The sequence below is a fragment of the Anthonomus grandis genome, chromosome 11 (assembly GCF_022605725.1).
Source record: "Anthonomus grandis grandis chromosome 11, icAntGran1.3, whole genome shotgun sequence".
NCBI classification, from domain to species: domain Eukaryota; kingdom Metazoa; phylum Arthropoda; class Insecta; order Coleoptera; family Curculionidae; genus Anthonomus; species Anthonomus grandis.
In genome coordinates this window covers 9,886,328-9,913,525 of record NC_065556.1, presented here as the reverse complement: position 1 = coordinate 9,913,525, position 27,198 = coordinate 9,886,328, and the positions used below count along the sequence as shown (strand labels likewise).

The window sequence follows — 27,198 nt, the reverse complement described above, 5'->3', positions numbered from 1 at the left end:
ATCTGTTCTATCATATTCGAGTTTGACATGCAGATTAGTGTTTTCCTTCTTTAGGACTGCTAAATCTTCCTTTACAGTCGTTAACTCCTTTTTCTGATGACTCAGTTGCTCCTCAAATTTTCTGGAGACAATAAAGGGCAACCTTTTCGGCCAGCTCCGATAAGAATTTATCGTTAAAAAGACCACTTATTCTTGTTTTCATCTCTCGAACGTTGACAGTACCATTTTGGCGGCAAGGAAATAAAAGTTGCAAAATCTATTATGGCGACATTGTGTATAATAGTGCGCTTTTCCTACAATATACCATTTCATAACCACATAACTCCATACCTAAATAAATATTCAATTTTATCAATACCTACTAGACGTCAATATCATACACTCTTATATACATCTTATTTGCAGAATTATTAAAACAGGAAAAGACTTAAAAAGGATTAAAATGATTAGATTTTAAAATAATTACAAAATATTCCATTATAAAACAGCTAACTTTATATTTAGTTCAAATAGTTATTTATGTAACAACTCTGTAAATTGGTCATACAAGTGGCACAAGTGCGTAAAATAACGCTTTGCAAAAAAAGTTTGACAAATTATAAATTAAATTTCAAATAAACGTCAAATTACTTTCTACGCACCAGAAATTATATTTTTTCTACTGTGCGTAAAGTACCCACTTGACACACTCTCCAGGGTTTATAAAGTTTTACTTTTTACGCACTAGTGCGTAAAGTAATTTGGTATTTTCGATACATTAAGAAACTTAACAACAGCTTCAATAAGAATGGAACGCAAAGCCTATTATAAGCATAAATTTAAAAATTGCAGTACTCAAGAAAAATGGGTGGAACTTAATAAACTAACTCCGTCTAAGAAAAAAGATATTCCGGTGCAGTTTAATGATGTTGATCAATTTAACAATTTTTTTATAAACTCTACTATCTCAAACCAGCCTTTAGATCAGGAACTTTTAAATTTTTATTTAACCAATAAAAAAAGTGACATAGATTTCTCTTTGCAGTTCAGAGCAGTGGAAAATTATGATGTATTTAACATAATTAAAAAAATAAAAAGTAAAGCCTTTGGATCAGACGGTCTTAACATAACTCTTCTTGAGCTTTGCTGTCCTCATATTTGCGAATATATTACACACATAATAAATAAATGCTTAGAAACTAACTATTTTCCCAATTGTTGGAAGGAAGCCATTGTCTTACCCCTTTCAAAAATAAGTAACCCTACTGACTATACACATTTTCGATCCATTAGTGTGCTACCAACTATGTCTAAAATATTAGAACGCGTATTGGATGTACAAATAAGGAACCATATTAATAGATTTTCAATATTACCCATTAAGCAATCTGGATTTCGCAGTGGATATAGTTGCGCAACAGCAATGGCAGATATTACCGATGACATTTTTCGTGCCCGAGATAATAACAAAGTCACCGCTCTGGTATTGCTAGATTTTACTAAAGCCTTCGATTTTTTAAATCATCAAATATTGGTAGCCTTACTGCACTACATAGGATTCTCAAATCATGCTATAGCTTTAATAAAGTCATTTCTAAGTAATAGGTCTCAAATGGTAAAAATTGATGCAACCTTTTCAAGTCGTCTTTCAGTTCTTAATGGGGTGCCTCAAGGTAGTATATTGGGGCCACTACTATTTAGTATTTATACAACATGCTTTCCTCAATATCTTGAATACTGTAAGTATCACTTCTATGCAGATGATACGCAGTTGTATCACTCCTTTGCACCTTCTGATTATTTAACTGCTTTGAACCATATAAATGCTGATCTTGACGCACTTGTTAAAGTCTCTAGTAAGCATATGTTAAAATTAAACCCTAAAAAATGTGTAGTTATTCTCTTTGGAAGTAACGTTCAAATAAGGACTATTTATGAAGAATTTTCTTTGTTTGTTGGACATCAAAAACTTCAAGTAGTTGAGAGCACCAAGAGCTTGGGTTTAACACTCGATTCACAGCTAAAGTTTAGTGGACACATATCAAATAATCTTAAAAAGTCGTATTGTGCTCTAAAAACCATGTACCCTCATCGACATTACTTAGATCTGAATATTAAACGTGAGCTATGCGACTCTCTTGTGTTGTCAAATTTTAATCATTGTGATGTGGTTTATGGACCTTGCCTAGATGGTCAAGACTCCTATAGAGTTCAAAAAATGCAAAACTCTTGTATTCGTTTTATTTATGGCATTAATAGGCGAGGTCATGTATCACATAAGCTTAATGATCTTAAGTGGCTTAATATGTTTAATAGACGTAAGCTACATTCCAGTGTGCTATTTTATAAAATTATTAAATACCGCAGTCCTCCCTACCTATACAACAAAATTACATTTCGGACAGACATTCATCACTTAAATTTAAGAAGTAAATCTTTAACTATTCCTAAACACAAAAATCAATTTTTCAAAAAATCATTCTCTTATAATATTTCTCATATCATTAATGCGCTACCACCCGATATAACTGATATTTCGAATTCCATTTATAGATTCAAAACAAAAGTAAGGCAAATCTTATTGGATAATCAGTGACATGCATATTAGAACTAGAAGATTTATTTTTCATTTTTCTTGTTTATAAATTGTAATTGAATGGCTAGTATTAGATATATTCTTCCGTATTTAATTGTTGTATTGTTGTAATCTGTACCAAATCATCAACTCTCTAGATGTAATGTATGTACATTATATCTAGTAGTTAGTTTAATTTATTAGTTGTTAGTTTAATTCGTTAGTTTTATTTATAAAGTAGTTTAGTTTAAAAAGTTTTTTATGTTGTAGCTATGTAGGTAGAACAGAACCTGCATTTTCAATGCAGGAGTCTGATACATTAGCTTTTATTTACCTCAATTATTCAATACACCTGTAAGTTTATATTCTATGTAATTTCCATGGTAAATAATAAACGTTATTATTATTATTATTATTATTATATTTACGGGTTATTAAGTCTATGCCTTGATATTTTGTTCTCAGCTGACGTAGCTGTAAATTTGTTTAGGTTTAGCTGAACCATTAAAGTGTAGATTTCGTCAAAGTGCAAAGATACGTCACCTATAACTCGTTTAGTATTTCGTGGATTTAACAGCGGCTTCCCATAGACCTCATGTGAGCCGAACGCGCTGGAATAAAGTGCCATCTTATCAGATCTTATCAGATCAGCCAAAATTTTAGAAATATTTTCATTATATTTTGAATCTTTTAATAACTTATACAATTCAATAAACTACTTGTTCGCTCCTACGAAATTTAATGCATTATCTGAGTAATTATCGTTAGGTTTACCACGGCGTGAACAAAATCTTCTAAAAGCATTCAAAAAGCTGTTCGTAGTAAAATTCGTCACAAGCTATGGCGTGAGTCGCAAAACAAACAAAAATACAAATATAAATTTTTATTAACTTGCTTCGACGTAAAGTTCCTTCCTTAACCAGAATAGGACCCGCATAATCGATGCCACAATTTGAAAAAGGTTTTTTAGGTTTTATTCTTGCAGATGGTAATTCACCCATTAGAAATTTATAGCACCTAATGTATGACCTTAAAACTTTTTTAACGCAATTTTTACCATTTATAGGCCAACATTTCAATCTAATGGTAGAAAGTAAGTTTTGGGTTTCTGCAGGTAAATTTTTTAAATGCTGATCTAAAATTAATAGTTCTGTAAATGTATATTTATAAGGAAGGATAATAGGGTGCTTATGATTGAAATCAAGGTCCGATTTTGATAATCTACCACCTACTCGTAATATTTTCTCTTCATCTAAAAAGGGATTTAAATTGAGAATTTTGCTATCTTTCAAAACTTTTTAAAAATTATAGTTTTTAATTCAGGCATCTACTACTTCCAATTCGTAACTGTTTTTGGTCTTTCCTCTTTTAAGAAATTCTGGTCCGTTAAACCAGACTTCATTTTCGAATAATTCTTTTGGGCTTAAACCTCTCGAAATTATATCTGCTGTATTATCTTTAGTCTTTACATGCTGTCACTCGCTAATTTTAGAGATTTCAGTTATTTATGAAACCCTATTCGCTACAAAGGTTTGTAAGTTGCAAGGTTCGATTCTTAACCCAGACAAAACTATTGTTAAATCTGTAAAATAAATCGATCGCGAAATGTTGACATGAAGAGTATTTTTTACTTTGTGAACTAATTCAGCTAATAAGTGAGCGGCTACCGGCTCTAATCGAGGAATCGATTTTTGTTTCGGCGGTGCCACTCGCGATTTAGCTGTAAGTAGTTTTAGTGTTTTTGTTTTATTTAACAGATAAATACATGCCTCATAAGCTTTCTCTGAGCTATTACAAAACCTCGTAAAGCTCTATTTTCTATACTTTGGGTAACAAAACATGTCGTTCTATTTAAATTTTATTTAAATAGTCAATTTGAGAAATAAAGTTGAACCAAACGGTTTTTAATTCACTAGGTATCTCTCTGTCCTAGTCCAATTATAATATCCAAAGTTGCTGTATTATTAACTTTGCTTTGATCATAACATTAATCCTAATGGATAAAAATCTGACTGATGACTGAGAGAATTGACCTTTTTGTAATTATATGTTCTTTAAAATCAAGTTTTATTGAATATTTCAATAAATCGTGAGTCCTTCATAATTTATAAGATTTTAAGTTCTTTTTTATCATTAACTAGAACTAGTTTATCATCGTTACTGTCACTATTATGTAAAATGTAATTAAGGATATTCTAGTCATTGGAAGACCATTTACGTAAATGAAAGTTCGCACTTGCAAAAATGCTACTTATTTTATGAAAAAGCTGTATACATTCCTCTTTCGTACCTAAACTCATTAGCAAATCATCCATATACATACCATTTTGTATAACTTTTTATGTTTTAGAAAACTTGTTTTGACTTTGCAAAGCCAACTCTTCCAAGCACCTCGTTGCTTGAAAGGGCGCACTTGACGTCCCGTAGGTTATCGAAAGACTGTAATAAAGACCGTGTTCAATCGAAAGACTGTAATTTCGTCTTGAAGACTTTCACGCCACGATATTTTTTGATAACTTTGTACACCTATACATCATCTTTATATCTACACTTGAAACATATTCTTTTAATCTTAATCTTTAGCAAAATTGAATATAAATCTTCTTGTATTGTTGGACCAGCTATGATTATATCATTCAAAGAAATGTTTGTACTGGATTTTGAACCTGAGTCAAAAACTAATCTGCATGTTGTTGTTAGAGACTGATCTCTTAAAACAGCAGTATGTGGCAAAAAATAAGAATTGGTTTCGACTGAATTATCTGCACTCAATAAATCTTGTTGTGTCATGTGAACTAAACTTTCATACTTTCGCATAAATTCTAGGTATTGCTGTTTTAATTCTATTTTTCTTGCAAATCTATTTTTCAAGTTTTTAAATCTTTTTAAAGCAATACTTTTTGAATCTCCGAGTCTGTCTTTACAGTTTGGATTAAAAGGATATCTTACAATAAAACTTCTATCACGATCTCGATTGGTTGTTTCTTTATAATAATCTTCACAGTATTGCTCCGCCTTTGATAATATCTTCTTTGTTTCTAATTCCTCTGCCAAATTTTTTTTAATGATTCGTTAAGTTGTTTATCTGATATTTTAGATGCAATGTTACAAACTTATTTTTGCACGTTCTTGTTGAAATTTAATTTTATGTTTCCTGTTATAATCCAACCTAGCAATGTTTTTTGTAGACTAGGTATTGTTTTTTTTTATTGTTGCAGTAAGTCGAAAAATATAAACCTAGTAATATACCGATATTTTTTAAAACGTTAAAATTCTCATCTGCTCAATTCAAATTGTTTGGATAATTTAACTGTGATTAATTAAATCCAATCAAAAGTAATTTTTCAGTAATTCGTGGTAAAACTAAAAATTGTTATTTTATTTCATATGTATTTATTTTATCTCGATTTTATATGTGTACACGTTCGACTTGTAATATTGGTTTCAATCTGGTTTATTTCTGATGGAGGCATATTTATTTTTTTACGATCTAATTCTAACTTTTTACACAATGTATTACTCATTAAATTTGAAATACGTTTGAATTTTCGGAATTTACTGGACTATTTATTTGCGAGTCTAAATTATTTCTGTCTATAAAGCACATAGCAGGTCTGACCGATGCCTTTTCTTGGTGTTTAATTCGCCGCGATAAAGTTTGTAGACGCGTTTCACTACCGCCCGCCATTGGCGTACCAGCGTTGCGCGAATTTTCAAATTGCTGATTTTTCCTGTTCGGTCGAAAATGCAAAGTACGAGTATTATCTGTAGTTGTAAGTTGTCGCGGACTTTCTTAGAATTTGGAAAAAGTCTATTTATTTCTATGAGTATAATTGTCGATATGTAAGATAGTATAAGATATTCTTTTAAATTTATTGTTCTGGAAGTTTGTGTATCTGTTTTGTGAGTTTGTTACTTCTTGAATTTGCGTTACTTCTAAGGTAAAACACTTTTTTGTAATTCTTTTGATTTCTGAAATTCAATCAACTGCGTTAAAGTTGCCATTGTAGTTTGATCACTTTGTTGTTGTTGTTGGTTGGTTGGTTAGTTGGCATTGTTGCTTATATTAAAATGCTATTTTTGTACGATCATCAAGTTTAATTAAGATTATTGGAATCAATAGTGCAGCCCAATAATCTACTGGCATTTTAAGTTTTTCCGATCCGTTTTTTTCTACTAATTTTGATGCATCTTCTTTCAACAGAGAGAACAAGATTTCAATACTAACAACTTATTAATGTCTAAGATATCTGTTCTACTATCTACAACTGATATGAATATATTTTTAAAACTGTACCATGACTCATATGTACCGTCAAATGTAGGTAGATTTAAATCTGGGATGTTTGAGCTGGCAACAACGCAAATACTTTGATCTGTCACGTTCGGGGTATTTTTTGTATTGCTAGGGGATGTATTTTCTTGAATCTGAGAAATTAACTTTCTTGCGTTTGAACTAAATTTATAAAAACAAGATTCTGTTTCCAACCGAAACTTTTCCTGAAAAACATTTCAAAACTGTAATCTTCTTTGAATTTGATCAAATTCTGATTGGTCTTTATCGACACTTTTTAATCTAGATTCTATCTGGAGCTTACATTACATATCTACATTTGAAAAATCTTTATTTTGTTCTGTTTTCAGAAAAACTATGAACCTATCTAATCTATCGGAATCGAATAACTACTCGCGCATGTAAATGTTCTCTTATTTCCATTTCGTTCGAGCATTCACTACCTTCTTTTGATTTTTTCTTGTTAGGCATTTTGATTTATTTATTTTTTTAATTATAAATTTTTCACGTTGATCACGTTCTATTTAACTTAAGATAAAGATAAAATGGCACGATCCAGGCTTTCGCTACATTCAAATCTTATTATTTAAGTTCAATTAATAACACCAGATAAAGCATGCTTAATGGGACAACAGGATATGATTCTACAAGGAAAATTGATAATTGAAACGATCTAACCTGATTTTAAACGTCGATGACACAATGGCTGCCATAATGGCTAAGGTTTGATTCACCGAACACTGTTTCTATATTATGCGTACGGAACAGCCTCTCTGGTGAGACCAACGTGTGGTCTCGCAACGAGGTGATAAGGTGTGTCATCCATTATAGAAGAGTGTGCAGTGTTTTGTTTAGTAGTGTCGCCAAAATTGTTTTGCGCATCTTGGTTTATCTGGTTTTGATTTACCTCTGACTGTTTTGCGAGAATCTCACATTCAAATCATTGCATGACTTTAAATTTAACTGTTGTTCAAGCGCGTTTCTTTATTTATCTCTTTTATTTTATTAAATACCTTTTTCTTAATTCAACAACGGGACTTTCATGTGTTAAATCCTGGGAACATATACGTTAAAAAGACTGTGCTAATGTCCATTTAATAAAGTAAAAATTTATATACACAAATATTTATATTCATTTTCAATCTTCCAAATACACCATACCGAATCGTTCTATAAGTTAATTAAAAAAGCTAATTAATAACAATTTTATTTGAGACTAAATTTCACTATAAAGACATCTTTAGAGGTATTCAAAAGTTGCATAAAATTGATAATGGCCGGTCACGGAGTTCTGTGACGCAGTTTTTCAACGGCGGGAAAGTTACTAGTTGTAATAGATTAATTGAACAAAAAATTTTGGCAATCCACCAATATAAACAGACCCAAACGACTAAACTTACAATTTAATTAATACCGGCTCGTAGTTTATTTTTTATTTTTAGAATGCTTTGAATATTAATTGGTTCATGTGTTGCAGTATCTCACGTGTATTTAAAAAATGGAACAGACTCTACAAAACCACTCTTGAAGAAAATGGAAAAGATATTGACTATATATGGAAATGTCGACTGTTCATGGAGAAATTGAACATATGGATAAATAATGTTTTAAATTTCCTGTTATTTTTGGAAATCTTTTTTTTTGCTTGTACTAACGATTAAAATTAAGAGTGTGTCTTCAAAAATATTCTGCTCCATAGTTTTTTTTTTGAATATAATTTTTTATTAAGTTAATAATATTTTAATGTTTTTGTTTTACCGAGGATATCTTCTGGTTCTGTTTATTTTATATGAAATAATTGTCCGAGAAATTATTATTAAGTATATTGTAAAAAGTTTCGCAGGCTGTAGTTATGTTATTGCAAGTAGCAATTGTAAACCTGAAACCTATCATCGTTTAAAATATATGAAATAGGAAAAAATTCCCTTTCTAAAACTCTTGCAAAGCTGCAATTGCTTAAAATGCCCAATACTATTCATTACGGTTAATTGTAATGGCGGATAATAATTATCTACCCTCGACTAAATCTTCTTGAACAAAACATTTTATACTTCAAATACAATAAATCTAAAGTGCTGCCATTAATGTTATTTATATTATTACCTTGCTGTAAATTTAACACAGTAGAAAAATTGCTAAGTAAAATACATTTAAAATCCTTTAGATAGATATTCGCATTTGGAGCATTAACGTATCCTATAAATATGTTGATTTTTTTTAAACAAAGCTAAAAAATAGTGCACCATAAGATTAACAAAAGGAACTACCAACCCTGCAACGCAGGAATGAGATCAGAAAAGATTGTTTTGAGGAATTCCTATGTGCAAGGTTACAAGTTTCTGGTCTGGAAATTGTAAATATCTTTTAAAACGCTGTTTGATTCAGGTGGTAAGTAAATGCCAAGATCAAAGGTATAATAAGGGTAATATGGTAAAGAAGAGCAAAGAACCTAGATCTCCTCAATCCTAGATCCAATCTAAGATCCTAACCATAAATAATAATGTTTTATTCGGTAAGAACACAAAAGCCACTACCGGGCAATGCCAGAGTTATTCATTTTAATGACTTGCTGGTTACTATGATGGAAATAGAGAAGTGCAGGTCGGGCAAATGCAACCAGTTTCATATACATTTTGCGGAATTAACTTTTTACTATGTTACTGGTCGGAAAAGTTAATGTGGTGTGCACAAGAACTCTTTACCACTTTATCTGAATCTGCTTTAGAGCAGCTCAAGATTTCGGAATCTCACGACGAATAGACGCGATCGATATCTCAGAAACTAATTTTTCAAAAATTTTGAAAATTTGGCAACATGGCATAGTCGATGGGGGCCACACAACTAGAATATTTTAACAGTTGTGACGTTTCCGGTTATACCGGAAGTAGGTGTCAACTTCGTTATTTTTAATGGAACACCCTGTATATTTTTACATTTTTGGCTTCCACGTGAAATTCTAGGTATATTTTGTGGATAATGTCCTATACCTAAGTGTAACCGTTTTTGAGATATTTTTTATTTAATGTGAAAAACTATGTTTATAAGCCCTAACATAATTACCGATTACTCCCTTTCTATTTAAAAAAATTAACTTTTAATGATTTTTTCATTTTAATTTTTAATGCTAGTTTTGGAGCTCCCTGTATCGTTTTTTTAGTTAAATATTAAAATAGGTAGTCTTTTAAAGTGGTCCTTTCTCTCAAATAAAACCAAAACTAACCAATAAATAAAGGATACTAAAAGGGAGTAATCGGTAATTATGTTAGGGCTTATAAACATAGGTTTTCACATGAAATTAAAAATATGCCAAAAACGGTTACACTTAGGTATAGGACATTATACATAAAATATACCTAGAATTTCATGTGGAAGCCAAAAATGTAAAAATATACAGGGTATTCCGTTTAAAATAACGAAGTTGACACCTACTTCCGGTGTAACCGGAAACGTCACAACTGTCAAAATATTTTAGTTGTGTGGCCCCCATCGACTGTGCCCTGTTGCCAAATTTTCAAAATTTTTGAATAATTAGTTTCCGAAATATTGATCGTGTCTATTCGTCGTGAGACACCATGTATAGTTAGCGTCTTTGGCAAGAAATTTTGTATGCTTCAGTTAACTGAGGAATTAACTGGTAGAGACGGCTTCTCAGAAATGTAGTTTTTTCAGAAGATATTTTAAAAATCTCGAATTTCTATGCAAAATAAAGGGCTTCATCAAGACTTAATTAGGCGCGTCGCAGTTGTTTTAAGTCATTGCTACCGGCTGCGATGTCAGTATGTGAGTTAAAGTTTGCATGAAAACAATATGAAATTACAACGTTAATATATGAATATGATATGCGGGTTCGTTTCAAAGTTCTCTCACCATAGAAACATTTAGTGAATAGATTGTCATAGAAAGCAAGTCAATCATAAAATTTGCAAAAAGATATTTTTCTTGGTCAAGCGCATAGAATATTTGATTTGCGGAAAATTCTAACTTCTGTCTATTTTGGCATTAACATTATACTCATATTTATTTCTTATTAAACAAAATTGATATTGAAAAATTATTTAATTTCTTTCCTAGGGGCGAAAGTAACTTTCGGCCACGCCAGCTGATTTTTAGCTGATTTACAACTTAAATTGTGTCGATAAGTGTGAAATCACCGGCTTTCGCCCCTTGGTAGGTAGTAGTGGCTTCAAATATTTTTTGTTGAATAATTAGATTTATTACAATTATTATAATTGGTACTAAAGGATTTTCGGGATATTAATAAAATATTTATTAAATTTCTTTTTTGTAAAGATTTTTCTATTTTCATTTTAGTGTCGACAAAAGCAAAACTATATTAGCCATATGAAAATCCATACTCCTGATAAAACATATAAGTGCGAACATTGCTCAAAGGCTTTTAGATTTAAGCAGAATCTAGAAGCACATCACCTCACTCACTCTATGGAAAAAAATTTAAGTTGTGATACTTGTGGATTTCACACAAAATTTCTTAGTAACATGGTGGCGCACAAACGCATCCATTCCGGTATTAAAACAGGTAAAATACTAGTATATAAAGTAGCATATTTTTGTTTGTCTATTTAATGGAAATATATGTCTTTATCATATTGTAAGCATATAAACATTTTAATGGAAATGGGGCTTGCTCTATTTATAAATATTTTTACAATAAGAGCTTTTTCATTAATAAGCATTTAACAAAATAAACTAAAGTTTTTTTTTTACAAACAGGTAAAAGAAAACGCTAAAATATAAAATTCGTTTGCGTTTATCTTGGAAGCACATTAAATAGAAACATATGTTAGGTCTAGCTAGAAGATTAGCGACCTGGAGAAATTTTAAATATAATGATTTTTCTGTTTCATTATTATTATATAGATTTATGACTTTCAGGGCTTCGCAAAACCAAAACCAGCAGTGTTGCAAAATTATTGAAGTTCGTAACAGAATTAATAACAGTTTTATATATATATTTTTTAAATATTACTAAATTGATTATTCTGAAAATGGATTATAGCAAAAAAGAACGCAATTTTATAAGCCAATGAAATTTGACTACAAATTAGGTAATTACTTTTTCTTAAAAATTAAAGTAGGAGCTAAAAGCAAAAGGTTTTGCCCAAAATTTTTAAGCATTTCTTTAGTATACTATGAATAGAGGTGGCAATTGCTTTTCCTCTACAGCTTGGTGAATTAATCATTACGCATAGAGAGGTGCTTAAAAGCAAAATACAAGACGGAATTTCGGCCCTATACTTCTCGCCTGCTATGTCTTAGTTTTACATTTAGTTTTTCAAGATAGTAAGTAGACAGTAATAAACGTCTGACTTTGGTGGGGATGATTATAATACCTGAAATAATATTTCCCAAAATATACGCGAAAGTTCAGGCAGTTCTAACATATTTTTTTTGAGAATCGTAATTTCAAAGTGTTTATTATGCTCTGTATTGCATAATGAAAATTAAAGCGCCATTCTAAAAAAATACAATATAAGCTCTAAAATTCTTATAATAAGTTAAAAAAAATTATAGCGCTTTAAATTCAACAGTACGGCGTGCAGCCACACAGCAAAATGAAACATTTTGATATTATTATTGTTAATCTGCAAGAAATAAAAATAGTAAATAAATACCTATCAGATAACCGAAGGCGGCCGCTTATCGACGAGAGGTTAACGATGTTGCCATTATTTTGTGTAATCAAATTAATGTATAATGTGTGATCTTGAATTCTCCAACCTGTACCGGGTGTACAACTAAGAGAGGGCACCGGCCATATCTGAGTAACTAGTCATCGCACAGCATAGGGAAAAATATTTTTCATAAAGGCGGCAAAGAGAAATTGCTGGAAATTATTTACAAGTTCGTACGATGACCGCTAGAGGGCGTAATACAACATTGAAATTGGAAAAATTGGCTTTATTGCAAATATTCAAAGTGGATCCTAGAGAAGAATGATGCCATTTTAAAGTATGATAAATTCTAACAATCTTTTATTGCAAACTTTTTCTTCTAATCTGTCAAATAATAGGTGGTGGAAGGCTTGAATATTTATATCTAAAATTCTTGATAACTTTTGATTGGCCTAACGAATTTTAACGAGGTTACTTTTGTTTAAAGGGTAATTATTAGGCTTTTATGTGGTATAATTACCTATCCGTTTTAGTTATTTTGTGGGACCTAGAGGGCGGTTTGTTTTAATTTGAATCTTTTCAGGGATTTTCTGGCAAATATTAAATAAAACGATATAATTTATTTCATTTAGGCTAAAAGAGCATGAAAAAATATAAAAACTGTGTGAATTATTTTATTCCGAAATTATAAATTAAAATATTTTTGAACAATGAAATCTGTCGCTGCGCTGGCATTATTTCGTCACGGGTTAATAGTAAGCTTTGGAAACAAATGAATTTACTGAATTTGATAAAACATTTATGATCGATGTCAAATGTAACATCGAAAATAGTTTTTAAAATCATTTAAGTTAAATGCCAAACGTAATTCCAAACGACATAGACGACTTTTGATATGCTAGCAGTATATTTTGGGTTAATGCAAAAATGCATGCATTGCAACCCGTATATATGCCCAAAGATATCATGACAGAAGACACTATAATCATAGAGTCTTTACCGGTTTAGCTATCAGGCTAAGAAATGCCGGAAGTATTCGCGGCAATATTCATCGAAGACGAAGCATATAGAGGCAAACGTTATAAATGTTTTGGCATATATTGAAATAAACCCTCGCATAAGCATCCGAAATATTTCTAGGAAATTGGGAATATCCCAGTTACAGTCCTGGTTTTCGTTTCAGTATCCTAGGTACAGTAAAAAATATTCTGAAAGAGCACATGTACCTATTTTTATTTATTACAACACTAATAAGCATCCTAATATATTATATTTATTGTTTTTTACTTAGACTTCATCCATATCATGTGGTTCTGGACCAGGCGCTTCTCGAAAAAGACTTTGATAACAGACTCAATTTCTGTCATTGGCTGTTGAGTTGGTTAGAGAAGATACCCGATTTATCTCGAAAATAATATGGACGGACGAGGCATCATTTAGCAGTGATGGTGGTGTGAACCTGCATAATCTGCATTATTGGGCAGAATAAAATCCCCGTTGGAACCGCGACACTCAACACCAAGGCAGATGGATTGTAAATGTGTGGTGCGGCATTATTGGCAGAAAAATTATTGGTCCTTTCTTTTACAATCAAAGATTTTCTGGTAATGTGTATTTAAATTTTTTGCAAAATGATCTCCCGGGGTTACTGGAAGATGTTGATTTGGAAATAAGAGGGCAAATAATTTTTCAACATGATGATTACCCTGCACATTTTGCAGTTCAAGTTCGTCAATACTTAACCAGGCAGTATCATTTATAAATAGGAAGAGGAAGTATATTTCCTTGGCCTGCTCGATCGCCAGATCTGACTGCCCTAGATTTTTATCTGTGGGGAAGGATTAAGGATTTAGTTTTTGCCACCCCACCCACAACACAGAACAACAGTAATTACAGAATACACAACACAGTAATAAGTTCCTTACCTACAGCAGAAATCCAGACAGCGGTTCTGTCAACGACACAATATACTTCGACTGTGTATTGAAAATGAAGAAAAACATTTCATTCAAAAAGCAAAAACATTTTAATTAATAATTTCGGAATAAAATAAGATATCGAGTTGTGGTTTGCATGAGTTTTTATGTTTTTTCATGCTCTTTTAGCCTAAATGAAAAAAATTACATCGTTGTATTTAATATTTGCCAGAAAATAGTTAAAAAAGTCCAAAATAACACAAACCGCCTGATAATTACCCTTGAAAACAAAAGTAAGCTCGTTAAAATTAGTTAGGCCAATCAAAAGTTATCAACAATTTTAGATATAAATATTCATCCCTTCCTCCACCTATTGTAACGAAGTTACAAGATTTTGTCTTTATTTTATAGTAATAAGGGTTAGCACAGGCAGTATTTTATAAGAAAACTTAGATAATTTTGCTCCGTTAACATTTAACCTCGAATTTTATAATTTACATAACAAAAAGGTACATTTTAAGCTTTACCTGTGAGTCATGAGGGGTTTATAATTGTAAACATACATAAAGAAACCAACTTAAAGAGGTTTTTAGGCTGATGTATCCTGGAAAGATTCGATTTCTTATAGGTTATATTTAGTTCTCTGTTGACTATGTTGTAGTCTCTGGCCTTCATTGTTTTCAGCCCTGGTTCTTCTTAGGATAATAAAGAACTACAAATGCCTAAAACTGAGAGGGTTTTCATCACTATGCTTCCAGTTTTCCGGTTATTTTCATGAAATTTTCCTTTCATGCTGTTGCATTGTTTACATGTTCTATTTTGAAAGTTTCAAGGTTTACCTACCTTGGAAAGCCCAGTTAAATGAAGGGGCATGTCTGGTGTGGCAAAATATAATATAAATCATGATTCAGTTTCCCGCGGTTTTCCTGAAAAGCCGGTTTTCTTGTACACGTGACCAGCTTTTGTCCCGCTGTTTTCACCTGGAAATACCCGGTTCTGAGAGCTGAAACTAAGTTTGTTTACCATATAAGGTCATAGCCTATAAATCTGTGCCGTTTTTATGAGGAAAAACTCTATTTTCATTAAGTTTTTCCAATTGCATTTTTATCCAACGATTGGTTCCGAGGATGTTCGTGAGTCGTCGGCTTCCAAATTCCTGCGATGGGTATAAAAAGGTTCCAGGTCCACCAAGGTTAGACATTCGTCGCAGTAAGGCGTACCATACCTTTCGAGCGAAGTACCAGTAATTTTTCCATATTTCAATACCGTTAAATTTTCAATATTTACGTTTAATTTTGTCTTGACGTTGACAGTGTGAATTGGGTTAGGTAAGAGCCACCTGTTGACAGTTGACCGGCCGCTTCCAAGCTCGGGCATTAAGATCTTTATCGAATCCGTTGCTATTGATATCGTTCCGTCCCGTTCCGTTCCGTTTTATTTCTGCGTGTTTTGTGGGGCAGGTAGTAAGCGGGATATATTGATAAAATAATCGTAAAATTATCCGCGTTATTTTAGTTGTCATTTTTACAAGCTTGGAAGATGGTGGTATTTTAATTTTCCGCTGTGAGTTTTTATCTCTGATTAATTATTAGAATATTCATATTGATTCCGTTCCGCTTTATGAACTTTTAAAACTGTGGTTTGGACACTATCTTTCTTCGTGTTTTGTAGGGCAGGTAGTAAACGGATGATTAAACCAATGTTTCATTAGTTCCGTTCGCGAAAAGTTACATTCGTGTTTGCAACCTGAGAAACACTCACTGCGGATTTATTTTGTATTTAATTGATAATTTTTATTGACTTTTTATTTTCTGCTCTGTCCACGGCCGTACCGTTCCGTTTAATTGTTTGATTGATGAAAACTACTGCTTGAACACACTGGATCTTTCTTCGTGTTTTTTAGGACAGGCAGTAGCCGCGTTTATTAATTATTACTTGGCTTCTCAAAGTGGTGAGAGACAAGCAATAACCGAGTCCGTGATGTCATAATTACTATCCGTATAGCAACAGAGCAGAGGTAAATGTTGACCGATTGATTGAGATTGCTTCGCTTGATTGGTGTTGAGTTTCCGGCTTTGCTTAACGAATGTCATCCGTAACCGCTTGTACAAAATATCATAACCCCGTCCCTTAAATCATACTATTTACATTCATACTAGGTACATTTTCCCAAATAACTGCCTGTGCTTAATCATAGAAATTGGTAATGAGGATGGTTAGATTTTAAGGACACTTTTGTTCATTTAGTTTTAAGCAACCAAACCTGTTACTTGTTAGTATTTGTAATAATAAAGATTAAGAGCAATAAGATCTAATTATAACCGGACAGTCTACTTTCAATCTGTACCTGGTTTCTCCACTGTCTAAAGGCTTACCCGAGAGGCTAGAGGGGACTCTAAGCTCCTTTAATTACTTAGAGTGGCGCCCGAGGCATTTTGTCGACATTTCTCCTATAACTGTACAAAGAAATAGTGAGGGGGGTTGACGGATACCCTGCGACGTTAAAGGTTAGAGGATGGACATACGGCAAGTACGTAAAATACCCGCTACACTATTATTTGACAGATAAAAAAAAGTAAAAAAATTGAAATAAAAAATGTTTAGAATTTATCATAATTTAAAATGGCATCATTCTTCTCTAAGATTCACTTTTAATATTTTCAATAAAACCAATTCTTTCTATTTGAATGTTGTATTACGCCCTCTAGCGGTCATCGTACGAACTTATCGCCCTGAAAATTACCTAATATAGGCACATCGGCAATATTAAAGACTAAAACCTGAGTTTTATTTATCTCATCAATCCAACTCACTTAGCAAAAAGCATAAAAAGATTTTTGGATCACAAAAAACAAATAGTAGTAAATCATTTCATTCATTTATCATTTTATTCTCCAATATTTTTTGATTATATATAATTTTGCTAATCGCATATCCTAGTCCATTTATTAAGCCACTCTGTTACTCTAATACTAAGTAATATTTCATGAAGCTTTACTTCTACCTTATGTTTAATTAAACTCAAAGTTTTAAGCTAATTAAGAAAAAAAGTTTTTATTTTTTTTTATCAATTTATAATACTCTGGTTAAATGATTAATTTTCTAAAATCTAGTTATTGCCTTTCTAAAATTAACTGATTAAGGTTGAAACAAGTTGTAAGATTATAGATTGATTCTTGAATTTCAGCAAACCCAAAGTTCATGGGAATTATGGCAGTATGCTTACTTACGTTTCTAATGTCTGGATGGACGTTTGCTTACATTCATACGATGAACGTAAACAATATTCATTATTTCTAGACATTTTCTGTCCCCCTGTATATCTAATTTGACGTGTTTTTTTTTTTTTTTTTTTTTTTTTTAAAAGTTATTAAGGGTGGATCGTTTTGAAATGAAAGCCCTGTATATGTTTGTAAGTAGAAATATTATCATCATTTTTATTTCGGCTTTCAATTAGAGTTACGCGTTAAAGCAATTTAACTCTATTTTTGCGTGAATTGACATATTCGTAAATCCATAACTGATCAAGTTTTATATTAAGAAGACTATCATCACTATACATAAAGTCCAGTTCAGAGATCTATTAGAATCTTTGATGCGCCGCGAATAGTCCGTGTGCCGGTTTTGCTTATATTATCACATGACATGCGTGTTTAAATCACAAAATTTTATGTGGAAAGAGTCATAAAGTAATATTCTAAGCGATATTTAATTATTCCAATAAATAAATAAATGATTTAAACTTTTTTTTTTAATTTGTACATTTGATTCGTAAAATTTGACTATATACGCCCACGTGCTATTTTGTTAGATGTCTGACTTCAGTCACAGCCACTCAAGCGTGAAAAGTTACACAGGTCCGCTCTTAAAATTTATTTGTATTTAAAATTTTATTCGGGATTTTTGGGTTTAGTTTTATAAAGCTAGAAATTCAGAATAGTTGATGGCAAGATAGTATTTAATTTAGAGATAAGATTTAAGTACGTAAAATCAACCAATTGAAAACCAAATAATTGCAATATAGTTACATTCAAACGCAAAATTGCTCCAATGATTATGACCTTATAACCTAGCAATCTATATAGATATATAATAATATACAGGGTGTTCAATTGAAAACTTCCCACTACGGATTTATCGAAAACCACTTAAAAAAAAAAACGCCGAAATACGTCAAAAGGTTTAAATTAAAATTTTAAATACGTTAAGAGGGACAACTTTCTAACCTAAAATTACTTCAACCCCTTTCTCCCTCTGCCCCCCAGGGTCATCCCCTTAAAAATTTTAAATGGCCAGGTATAATAGCTGGGTACTTAGGGCAAGTAAAACAAAGAAGATTCCCCATCTAAAACTGTTTATTGAATGAATTGAAAAATATTTCCATACAAAAGCAATTGAACAGCGTCACAGTTACCTAATTAGACACGAGCCGCGATATAGCTTATTTTGCAAATAGCTGCTATACTAGGTCGACTAATTATTGCAACCAACTATTAATGTTTATAATAAATAAAATGTAACCTACTTTGCTTTTAACGAATTTGCCTAATATTATAAATAATTCCTTTACATCATCCCCTTTTGGAGAAGGACCTTCACTATGGCCACTTGTGAAGGTCATTCTTTGGGAAAATATAAAACATTAAACATTTTTTAAATGTTGAATTACATTTATTACTTAGCCTACCGATTCTTAAAGTTAAACTTAACTTAATAAAAAAAAAGACTTGAAAAACCTATAAAAAACTTAATCCTAAACCTTAAAATACCTATAAGCGACTTTGCAAAGTCAGTATATATGATTACATTTCTTACTTAAAAATACTCCCATAAGTACACAAACAATAAATTATAAGTACATGAATATAATATAACTACAAAAATATCAAATTAATCTTATTTATACAAAATATTTTCTCACGCGGTTTTTGTGTAAAGTAATTGATTTTCCTTTATCGTCCTTTATAGTGCAGTTTGGGCCTTCTGTGCCGATAACTGAAAAAGGACCATTGTACCACGAGTCAAATTTATGCCGACTTTCATTTGTAACCGTAACTAAATCACCTGGACTCAAATTGGATACTTTTGCGTTTATGTCAAGTTGGGCTTTTCTGTCCAACTTTGCTCGTTTAAGAAACTCCCCTGCCATTTTATGTGCCAATTGTAGCCTATAACGAAATTCTTGATCGTAAGCATCTATATTGTACAATGGATCAACTTGAGAGTTCTTCAATGAATCTTGAAAATCAGCTTTTTTCCCAAATACCAGCTCGAACGGGGTAAAATCATGATAAGAACTTGGTGTCGTGTTGTAACAAAATGCGTAGTATTGAGTCCATGTAGACCAGTCTGTTTTTGAATCGTTAATGTACATCCTTAGATATTCATTTAAAACGCGATGATTTCGTTCACAGCCTCCAACTGTTTGGCTGTGATAAGCTGTTGAGATTTTATGATCTATTTTTAGGAATTTAGTTACATTTTCAAGTACCTGGTTTTTATATTCGGTTCCCATATCTGTCCTAATTTCTCGCATACGACCATAAATAAGAATGAAATTTTTAACAATAGCTTTTGCAACAGTTGAAGCTTGTTTGTCTGATATTGGAATAATTACTACGTATTTTGTTAGTTCGCATTGTATGGTTACCGCATATTCGAAACCGTCGTCAGATTTGGGAAATCTGCCGATTGTATCTATACAGACAATATCAAAAGGCTTTTGGGGGGTTGGGGTAATTACTAGTGGTTCATCGAGTTAAATTTTAATTTTGTTTACTTGGCATTTATGACACTTTTTTATAAAATTGGCGACGTCGCGTGACATATTTTTCCAAGTAAAACTAGCCTTCAACTTTTTTAGAAGTCGTTTTTGGCCACAATGTCCGCCCAATATAGGGTTTGCATGGTAATCCTCAATTAATTTTATTTTTTCATTTTGATTTGTAACTAATTTCTTTACTTGCGAAAGAGCAATACTAGTATTTTTTAAAATTTTAAGGCCTATCTCTTTAAACTTATTAATTGCGCATAAATTAAAAATTGAATCTCCTAAGCTTAGTTTTATTTTGTTTATATTTAAATCTCCAGCTATATTATCCAACTGAGACAACATATACTCTAATGCAATGTTGCCATTTGAGATTTTAAAAGTTTTTTGTGCATATAACTTGTTTTTGTACCTAATAAGCATCCTAAGATGATTAGGTCTAACTTGAAAATGCAGTGAAGGTAATTTAATAATGTCAACATTACGCACTGCTTCGTACACAGATGGTTTTAATATTGGTTGTTGCAACACTGGTTTATTAATTGATTCGGTAGTTCTAGACATAGATCGAGTAATAGCCAATACCTGAGTAATGCCTCTATGAACGTCTTGAAGTTCATGAATACTAATTCTACTAAGAGCATCGGCGCAAACGTTTTGCGTACCTTTTACGTATTCAATATCGAAATTATATTCTTCTAAGTCTAGTCTGATTCTTGTAAGCTTAGATGAAGGATCTTTCATGGAAAATAAATATACCAGCGGTCTATGATCTGTACGCACTAAAAATTTTGTACCGTAAATATAGCAATGAAAATGTTTAATTGCCCAATGAACTGCTGTTAATTCTTGTAAAATGGCTGGTTTATTGGATTCTCCCTTGGTAAATGACCGGGAGGCATACGCCACTGGCAAATCGTTGCCATTAAAATTTTGTGAAAGAACTGCAGCGCATGCAATTTTTGAGGCATCTGTTGTTATTATAAATGGTTTCGTAAAGTCAGGGTATTGCAATATTTTAGGTGAAATTAAAGAATTTTTTAGTTCATCAAAAGATTTTTGACAATCTGGCGTCCATGTAAAAGTAACATTTTTTCTAGTTAACTTATTAAGATGAGCTGATATTTCTGCAAACCTAGGTATAAATCGGCGATAGTAGTTTGTAAAGGCAATGAACCGCTTGACCTCGTCAGCAGTTTTGGGTACTGGATACTTATTTATGATGTCATATTTACTATCGTCGGGTAATATACCTTTGTTTGTTATTTTGTGACCTAGATATGTTACTTCATTTTTAAAGAATTTACTCTTTTCAGGATTTAATTTTAAGTTAAATTTTCTGCATGTTTCAAAAACTTTATACAGGTTTTCAAAATGATGATTTTCAGAACAACCGATCACGATAAGATCATCTATATACAAAAAAGCTCTTTCAGGGGTAATGCCGGCGAATGCCATTGACATCATCCGCTGAAAGCTGTTTGGGCTAACTGATAGTCCAAAAGGTAAACGTGTAAATCTGAAAGATCCCGCATCAACACTAAACTGAGTTACGTCTCGAGAGTTTTCACATAAGGGTACCTGGTGAAAACCACTAATAAGATCAATTACTGAAAACCACCGAGCTCTTCCTAGCTGATCTAATATATCATCGATACGAGGAAGTGGAAACTTGTCAGCAATGAGTTTTTTATTTAGCTGGCGAAAATCAATGACTAACCTCCATGCTTTTTGACCATTAGGAGATTTTTTGGGTACCAGCAAAACTGGGTTATTATAGTTGGAGATTGATGGCTCTATAATATTTTGTTCCAGTAATTTATTGACTTGTTTGTTTATTTCTTTTTTTTGAGTATGCGGAATTCTATAATTTTTAATATACACTGGTGACCTATCAGTTAGTCGGAGTTCTTGTTGATAAAAGTTGTTAACTGTTATTTTATCTGACTTAAGGGCAAAAATATCTGAAAATTCTTTGCATAACTTAATTAATTTTTCTTTGACAAACTCAGGTACATCTTTAACATTAAGCTGCGTCATGAGATTAGAATTTCGATCGTTATATTCTGTATCGATTTTATAGATATTAAATTCTGCTAGGCTTGTCGTTTTTAGCTGAATATTATTAAGAGTAACGTTTTCGCTTGTTGTATTAATAATCTTAACAATAGGGGAATTTTTTGAGACAATAGTTCTCGCAACAAAGATACCAGACCTTAGTTCCGCATTTTCTACTACTGAATCTTCTTTAACAAATTGTAGGCTTTTTATCTTTCGTAGTACCTCACACCTAGCTGGAATAACTATAGAGTCTTTAGAAATACTATTTTGAATCGGTATAATAATATTATTGTCATTCGGCCTAATAGTCATAGTCCAATCCGAATAGTTTAATTTACATTTGAATTTAGCGATAAAATCTCGACCCAATATTGCATCTGTCGGGATCGGAAATGAGGAATCTACTACGTGAAAAGAATGTTCGACTTCGTGTCCATTAACAGAAATGACCGTTCTTGCAATACCTAAAGTTGTGATAACTTCATCTGTTACTCCTTTAATTTGACTAGGGGTGTGTGTGTTTATAATTTTGTTTGGACTAATTGTGTCATTTTTAAATATAGAAATATCTGCACCAGTATCGATTAAAAAAGTGTTTTCCTGACCAGTCATTTCCGTAAAAAATATAACAAAGTTGGAGAAGGAAAGGTTCATGTTAAACACATTATTTACGAGATATCCCCCAACCTCCCGGTTTGGGGGTCCATTTCGTTTCCCTGGTCAGGTATTGTGCTAACTGCCCTAACTGACCTGTGAAATGAGTTGTTGGCTCTATTGATATTAGTTTGTCTGTCATTATTATACCTGTTACTTGTATTATTATTAAAACCGCGATTATTTCTACCGCGTTCATTATTGTGCCTATTGAAATTTTGGCTGCGTTGAGTGTTATTGTAATAATTATTATTATTATTATTGTTATTAGGTCGCCTACCTCTATTATTATAAAAAAATCTGTTATTATGTCTAAAATTATTTTGACCTGATTTAGCATAAAAAATGTTCGAAGTTGAAGCCTGTGCATTATTATTTATATTTATAAATTTATTGACAACCTCCTGCACTGTGGTAAATGTACCTGCCTCTATAGCTACCCTAGCCCTTTCGGAATTAGCATTTTGAGCTAAGGCTCTTACTGTTTGATCAGTAGAATACTTTGCTGCGACATCGGCGGGGACACCCTCGCTAATATATGCCGTTTTTAATTTTTCAGCTAGAGATTCAATATCCGAAGCATAACTTACGGTATCTCTAGCATGTTGCCTAAAATTTAATAGCTTTGTTGTTAACAGCTGTGAACTCTCTCCTTTAATTTTTAAACGCAAAGTGTTTATAATTTCTGTAAGGGATGCTTCGGTAGTTATTAAACCTCGAGCCTTACTTGTAAGTCGTGTTTTAACGTAGGCTACTGCGTTTGCTCCATGATCGCCCGAATTTTCATTAAGTAATGTAAGAGCATCTAAAAATGATTGTAGCCTGTCATGTGAGCCATCAAACTCCTGAGGTACTATTTTCCCAGCCAAATTAAAAAACTCTAAATTTGACAAAGGCATATTTATTTCCTCCTCGTCGCTCGATGATATATAATACTCGTCCAAAATTAACGGATCAATTTTTTCTATACAACTTAATGGTACTTTATATGGAACTTTTAATATCTCAAATGCCCTAACTACTTTATCTCTAATAAAAAGGAATACGTCCTTAGTTTGATTCTTTTGCTGATTATCTAATTGCACCCAAATATCCTTAATAAAGGCTGTCGTTTCATTGAATAACTCTACTAAATTGTCCGTAATATCGACTCTTGTTTCCGGATTTTTTGGTACGGCCTTTTTTATAGCCCTTTTGGAATTATTTATAGCCCTTTGTTTAAATTCCAGTAAAGTTTTATTAATCCTTTCCCAGTTTAAAGACATAGAACCCAATATTATTAGAATAGTTTGCTTAGATGCATAATATTGTCAATTAAAAAATATATAAAATTCACACGCATAAAATAGCATTCCCTTTTTTTCTTAAAAAAAAACAAAAAACATAAAGCATCACTAGACACACCCGTCTAGAATTATAAAAACAGGAATAAAAATAAAATTGAAAATTATGGCTTACTCAGTAGATTATCCTTGGTTGTCCGATAAAATTGCATTCGTATACCCGCACTACTATAGCTGCATTCGATTTACGCGCACTATTTTAGTCACTAAAAAAACTCGTGTCGTTTGTCGTTGGGCTGGTTAAAGGTTAATAATAGGGTTTGAAGCGGCAGCATCTCTTCTTAACTGGGCCAAGTTAATAGTAGAAACAGCAAGCTCACGAGTTATTTGCTTCCTAATATGTTTCTTGTACATTTGAAAGGACTTTATGATCACCATCACAATAAGCAAAATAACTATTATGTACAAAACTGCTTTGACGTCCTTTGTAATGTTGTATTCTTGCTCTTGCACTACAAAGTTTGAATTGACTACCCCATTTTCTGTCAAATCTTGGTGAGTGGATTTGCTTTGCCCCATTTTGTTGATTTGCTTATCGCCAGTACACTGTATTTGGAAAAATGAGTAAAAAAGAAACACTTTACTTTTAATCGAGCCCAGAATAATCTTTTTCCTCAACAAAACTTATTATTTCTCCATGATTCGACTGGCCAAGGGTCGCCATGTAATAGCTGGGTACTTAGGGCAAGTAAAACAAAGAAGATTCCCCATCTAAAACTGTTTATTGAATGAATTGAAAAATATTTCCATACAAAAGCAATTGAACAGCGTCACAGTTACCTAATTAGACACGAGCCGCGATATAGCTTATTTTGCAAATAGCTGCTATACTAGGTCGACTAATTATTGCAACCAACTATTAATGTTTATAATAAATAAAATGTAACCTACTTTGCTTTTAACGAATTTGCCTAATATTATAAATAATTCCTTTACACAGGGGTATCGAGTAATAGCTTGTTTAAAAGGTCTTTCGAAGTCTTTTATTTTGACGTTTGATTTTTTTAAATCGGTCGATTCGTTTTCGAGAAAATTTGTTTATTTTAATTTGTTCAGATAGAAAACAATATAGAATAAGAGTAGATAAAATAGACAAGATAGAATTCAAAATTACTAGACAATTGCCTTTGTCTGCTTTGGTCAGAGTCAGATCATCGCTCTTTATTTTACTCTTTAAGCCTTTTAAAGTTTTAAGGTTTGAATCATTTAAACAATTTACCATCTAGATTTGATTCAAACCTTAAAACTTTAAAAGACTTAAAGAGTAAAATAAAGAGCGATGATCTGACTCTGACCAAAGCAGACAAAGGCAATTGTCTAGTAATTTTGAATAGGACTCAGTACGTTGATAAAGTAGATCTATTCTTGTCTTCTGACAATTTTTCTCATATTACTTTTAACCCTTTAGAGAAATTTTTCATCAAGTTTAAAAATACACTGAAACAGGTATCAAACACTTTAGAATTTTTTGGGACTAATAAGTTTAAGCTAACGCCTATCAACCCTTTCACCCCCCGATTATATGGCCTTCCCAAAATCCATAAGCAAGACATTCCTATTCGTCTAGTGGTGTCCTACCGTTCTTCAGCTCTTGGCTGAATCACATTTTACTTTCAATTACCAACTTAAGACCAAGAGAACTTTTTCCTTTTCCATTAAAAATTCTTCACAACTAGCGGATGAATTAAAGGATCGGACTTAATCACCCGCATCCTTTCTAGTCTCTTTTGACGTCTGTAATCTATTCCCAAGCATCCCCCCCCCAGTGATTGTGTGTTGTTGGTGAGAGATCTGCTTAAGGACTGTTCCAGTTTTTCCCAAATTCATATTGATAATTTATGCCTTTTAGTTGAGTTAGTTCTACAACAGATTTTTTTCGATATATCGTAAACTCACAAGTACTGACAGCACCATCCCCTGTAGTTCCAACCATCCCCATAGCCATAAACTTGCTTCGTTTCATTCGTATTTTTCTAGACTTTTCTCTATCCCCCTAGAAAGGACAGACTTCCTCTCGGAGTTGAAGATCATTAAACAAATTGCAAATAACAATAATTTGCCACCGAAACTTATAAATAAAATTTATTACAAACATTTAAATAAATCACTTAACAGAAATTTAGTGTATAAAGAACCTAAAGAAACTAAATATTTTTCACTGCCATTTTGGGGTCCGATATCACATAAATTAAAAAACATCTTTAGCGCTCACCTTATTAATACAAGCTTTGAAACCGTACACACTCTGAAATCCTTGATAGTTAACCCAAAGGACATTGTAAAGAGATCGAAAAGGCTAGAAAACGCAATATTTGCCCTTCAAATATTAAATCCAATGTTGCTAGACACATACATCTCAATAACCATAACTTCGATCCTCTTTTAGACACCAAATATTTACATTTCTGCCGTAAAGGTAATAAACTGGATTTACTTGAAATTTTAGAAATAAATAGAGCTATACAAAATAATAATACTACATGTGTCAATGATCAAATAAATCATTCATCCACACATTTTTTTAATTCATTAAATTTTAATGCTAATTTATAACGCCTTTTCTTTCTTTCAGATTAGAGTCAAAACATTTTATTTATAAGTATCATTTCTAGTACCGCCATCTGTAGCCAACTTAACAAAGTCTAATTTTACAAATTACTGGTACCATATTTTAAATATGGCGCGATCTTTTGAAAATTTATATGTTTCTTTTGTTCTTAATTCTTGTTGACATAACAATTATCCTAGTGTGGTAATTATCTGATTTTAATGTTTGATTTTAATGTTTGTGTAGACCCTGTTTAGTCACTTTCTCATGCATCTTAATGTAAGTTTTTTTGTCTTCAACGTCCAATTGTTTATTTGTTAGTTAATTAAGCTTTTTATCATTATTGTAGATGCCTTTTTATTTATTGTTAGTAATTTTAACCTTTGACCTTGCCAGAAGCACTGTGGCTTTTTATGTGTTGTGAT

At 32.0% G+C, this 27,198-nt stretch overlaps 1 protein-coding gene across 4 annotated transcripts in view; it reads left to right on the top strand.

Annotated features, from left to right (window-relative positions):
- LOC126741951 (zinc finger protein 675-like) overlaps positions 1 to 27,198 on the top strand; it is a 252,011-nt gene that overhangs the window by 104,075 nt on the left and 120,738 nt on the right. For all 4 annotated transcript variants that reach the window (XM_050448431.1, XM_050448429.1, XM_050448430.1 and 1 more), the window contains exon 7: positions 11,160 to 11,385. In XM_050448431.1, coding sequence (XP_050304388.1) covers positions 11,160 to 11,385 — 226 coding nt within the window. The remainder of the gene's footprint in view (positions 1 to 11,159; positions 11,386 to 27,198) is intronic.